General features: G+C 43.9%; 1 protein-coding gene across 1 annotated transcript; it reads right to left on the reverse strand.

Moving 5' to 3' along the window:
* Nucleotides 1-366: 366 nt before the first annotated feature.
* On the reverse strand, nucleotides 367-3147 carry LOC139837612 (uncharacterized). Its single transcript, XM_071826973.1, has 2 exons — nucleotides 702-3147; nucleotides 367-597 (listed from the first exon to the last, which is right to left on the reverse strand). The coding sequence occupies exons 1-2, from the start codon at nucleotides 1534-1536 to the stop codon at nucleotides 584-586; spliced, it is 849 nt and encodes a 282-aa protein (XP_071683074.1). The 5' UTR covers nucleotides 1537-3147; the 3' UTR covers nucleotides 367-583.
* Nucleotides 3148-3873: the final 726 nt, after the last annotated feature.

Here is a 3873-nt window from a genome sequence, read left to right on the forward strand (position 1 = left end):
ATAACCATCGCGCGAGGCTACACTCATTGGTCCGCACACATCGGTATGTATGATTTCCAATAAGTCTGTAGCTCGCTCCATAATACCAGAGAATGGAGTCTTAGTCATTTTTCCCATTAGACATGCTTCGCATCTGTCAAGTGACTCAAAGTCAAGCGACTCAAGTAGTCCATCGGAATGGAGTTTCTTCATGCGTTTCACTCCAATATGACCAAGACGACAGTGCCACATATAAGTAGAGTTATCATTCAATTTAATTCGCTTAGCATCAATGTTATGAACATGTGTATCGCTACTATCGAGACTTAATAGAAATAAACCATTCTTCTCGGGCGCATGACCATAAAAGATATTATTCATAAAAATAGAACAACCATTATTCTCAGACTTGAATGAATAACCGTCTTGCATTAAACACGATCCAGATATAATGTTCATGCTCAACGCAGGCACCAAATAACAATTATTAAGGTCTAAAACTAATCCCGATGGTAGATGTAGAGGGAGCGTGCCGACAACGATCACATCGACCTTGGATCCATTTCCAACGCGCATCGTCACTTCATCCCTCGCTAGGCTTCGTTTATTCCGTAGTTCCTGTTTCGAGTTACAAATGTGAGCAACCGAACCAGTATCAAATACCCAGGCACTAGTACGAGAACCAGTGAGATAAACATCTATAACATGTATATCAGATATACTTTTCTTCTTCTTGACAAGGCCGCTCTTCAGATCAGCCAAGTACTTGGGGCAATTCCGCTTCCAGTGACCCTTCCCATTGCAGTAATAGCAGTCAGTATCAGGTTTAGGGCCACCCTTAGGCTTCTCAGGAGGCGCAACAGCTTTCTTGCCTCCCTTCTTGAGGTCCTTCTTAGGTTTACCCTGCTTCTTGAACTTGGTGGTCTTATTGACCATCAACACTTGGTGCTCTTTCTGTATCTCAACCTCAGCAGATTTCAGCATGGAGAAGAGTTCAGGTAACTCCTTGTTCATGTTCTGCATATTGTAGTTCATCACGAAGTTCTTGTAACTTGGTGGCAGTGATTGAAGAACACGATGAATACCCAGCTGGTTAGGGATCACAATCCCCAAGTCACTGAGCTTCCTCGCGTGTCCGGACATAGCGAACATGTGCTCACTAACGGAGCTGCCCTCTTCCATCATGCAACCAAAGAACTGCTTCGAGGCCTCATAGCTCTCCACGGCCGCATGAGTTTCAAAGATAACTTTGAGCTCACGCATCATATCACAAGGGTCGTGGTGCTCAAAACGCTTTTGGAGCTCTGCCTCTAGGCTGCATAGGATGGCACACTGAACTTGAGAGTACACTTTAGCCCGAGCCTCGAAAACATTCTTTTCTTCCTCGGATACTGCAGGAGGTGGTGGGGAACCTAGCGGTGCATCAAGCACATATTGCAGATCTCCGCCATTGAGGAAGATTCTCACATGACAGAACCAGTCGGTGAAGTTGCTACCATTGCTTTTAAGCTTTTCTTTCTCTAGGAACTGGTTAAAATTGATTGATGGGGACGCCATGATCTACAACATATATTTGCAATAGTTTAGACTAAGTTTATGACAAAATTGAGTTCAAATTTTAATTTAACAAAATTAAAACTAGGTTAACTCCCACTCAAAAAAATATCCCTCGCATTGTCTTAGTGATCACACGAACCAAATCCACCACACCAAGTCCGATCATCACGAACAAGATGTAATTTCAATGGCGAACACCCAAATGTTCATCATATCAATCATATGACTCATGCTCTACCTTTCGGTATCCCGTGTTCCGAGACCATGTCTGTACATGCTAGGCTCGTCAAGGCAACCTTAGTACCCGCGTGTACAAAACTGGCTTGTACCCGTTGTATGCACATGTAGAATCTATCACACCCGATCATCACGAGATGCTTCGAAACGACAAGTCTTAGCAACGGTGCATACTAAGGATGAACACTTTATTATCTTGATATTTAGTGAGAGGGATCATCTTATAATGCTACCGTCGCGATCTAAGCAATATAAGATGCATAAAAGGATTAACATCACATGCAATTCATATGTGATATGATATGGCCCTTTTGTCTTTGCGCCTTTGATCTTCATCTCCAAAGCACGGACATGATCCTCCATCATCAACGGGCATGATCTCCATCATCATCGGCGAAGCACCAAGGTCAATGGCGCCGTCTTCATGATTGTCCTCCATGTAGTAACTATTACAACTACTTGAAAATACTACTCAACATGAAATTTAAAGACAACCATAAGACTCCTGCCGGTTTCCACAATACAATAATGATCATCTCATACATATTCATCATCATATTATGGCCATATCACATCACCAAACCCTGCAAAAACAAGTTAGACGGTTCTAATTTGGTTTGCATATTTTACGTGGTTTAGGGTTTTCGCATAAGATCCAATCTACCTACGAACATGAACCACAACGGTGATACTAATGTTGTCAATAGAAAGAGTAAGTTGGATCTTTACTATAGTAGGAGAGACAGACACCCGCAAAGCCACTTATGCAATACAAGTTGCATGTCGAGCGTGGAGCAAATCTCATGAACGCGGTCATGTAAAATTAGCCCGAGCCGCTTCATCCCACTATGCCACAAAGATGCAAAGTACTCGAACTAAAGACAACAAAGCATCAACGCCCACAAACAATTGTGTTCTACTCGTGCAACCAATCTATGCATAGACACGGCTCTGATACCACTGATGGGATTCGTAGCATAGAAAACAAAAAATTTCCTACCGCAAGAACGAAAACCAAGCCAAGATCTAATCTAGTAGACGGTAGCAACGAGGAGATGATGAGACTAACCCTCGAAGATTCGCAAAGCTTAATGAGATTAGATCTCTGGGTGGATGTAGTCGATCACTTGCCGCTTGCAAAAGCGCGTAGAAGATCTTGATCTTGACGGTGCCACAATCGGGCAGCACCTCCGTACTCGGTCACACGTACAGCTCGATGAAGACACCTCCTCCTTGTTCCAGCAAGCGGGGAGATGTGGTAGATGGGATCTAGTCCAGCAGCACGACGGCATGGTGGTGGTGGTGAGTTTGCGCAGACAGGGCTTCGCCTATTCGCGTTGGGTGGAAGAAACTAGGCAAAAGGTGGAGCAAACGGAGCAAACGACCGCGGAACAAAAATCTGATTTTTTTGCGCCGGACGCGTGCTCTTTTTATAGGCGTTTGAGGCGGTGGTTGAAAACGTGCCTGCCAAACCGATCTAATCGGCCCCATGCAGAGACGCGCGGGCCAAGGAGCGATCAGCCGATCGACCAAGGCAGCGACGCGCCTGCCTGGGTGATTTGCACGCCCACGGCAAGGACTCTTCCTTGGCCAAGCCCACGTGCATCCTCTCCTTTTTTTTCCTTTTTGCTTTTTGCTTTGCCTCTTTTAGATATAGTCTGCCAAATGCCAATAGGGATTTCTTAGTTAGCCCATTAGCAAAAAATGTGACAGGCTACTTTTAGCCTCATATTTATTTCTCCTAAATAAATATATATTAATATTTACTAATTCAATTAATTAATAAATCATTAATCATCTTCTCAGAACAATTCCGTAACTCTCCAAAACTATTTCTTTAATCCCGAAACTACCCCTAGCAACATCGCAACCTTAAGTGTGTCACCCTACGGTTCGAGAATGTGCAGACATGACCGAGACGCCTCTCCGATCAATAATCATCAGCGGGACCTGGAGATCCGTAATGACTCCTACATATTCAACGATGAACAATGTGATCGAATGAACCATTAACATACGATACCGATTCCCTTTGTCACGCGATATTTTACTTGTCCGAGGTTTGATCATCGGTATCTCTATACCTTGTTCAACCTCGTC

The sequence above is a fragment of the Lolium perenne genome, chromosome 3 (assembly GCF_019359855.2).
Source record: "Lolium perenne isolate Kyuss_39 chromosome 3, Kyuss_2.0, whole genome shotgun sequence".
Lineage (NCBI taxonomy): Eukaryota > Viridiplantae > Streptophyta > Magnoliopsida > Poales > Poaceae > Lolium > Lolium perenne.

Coding starts and splice junctions, on each gene's coding strand:
- LOC139837612 (XM_071826973.1), bottom strand. CDS start 1,536: ATGGCGTCCCCATCAATCAATTTTAACCAGTTCCTAGAGAAAGAAAAG.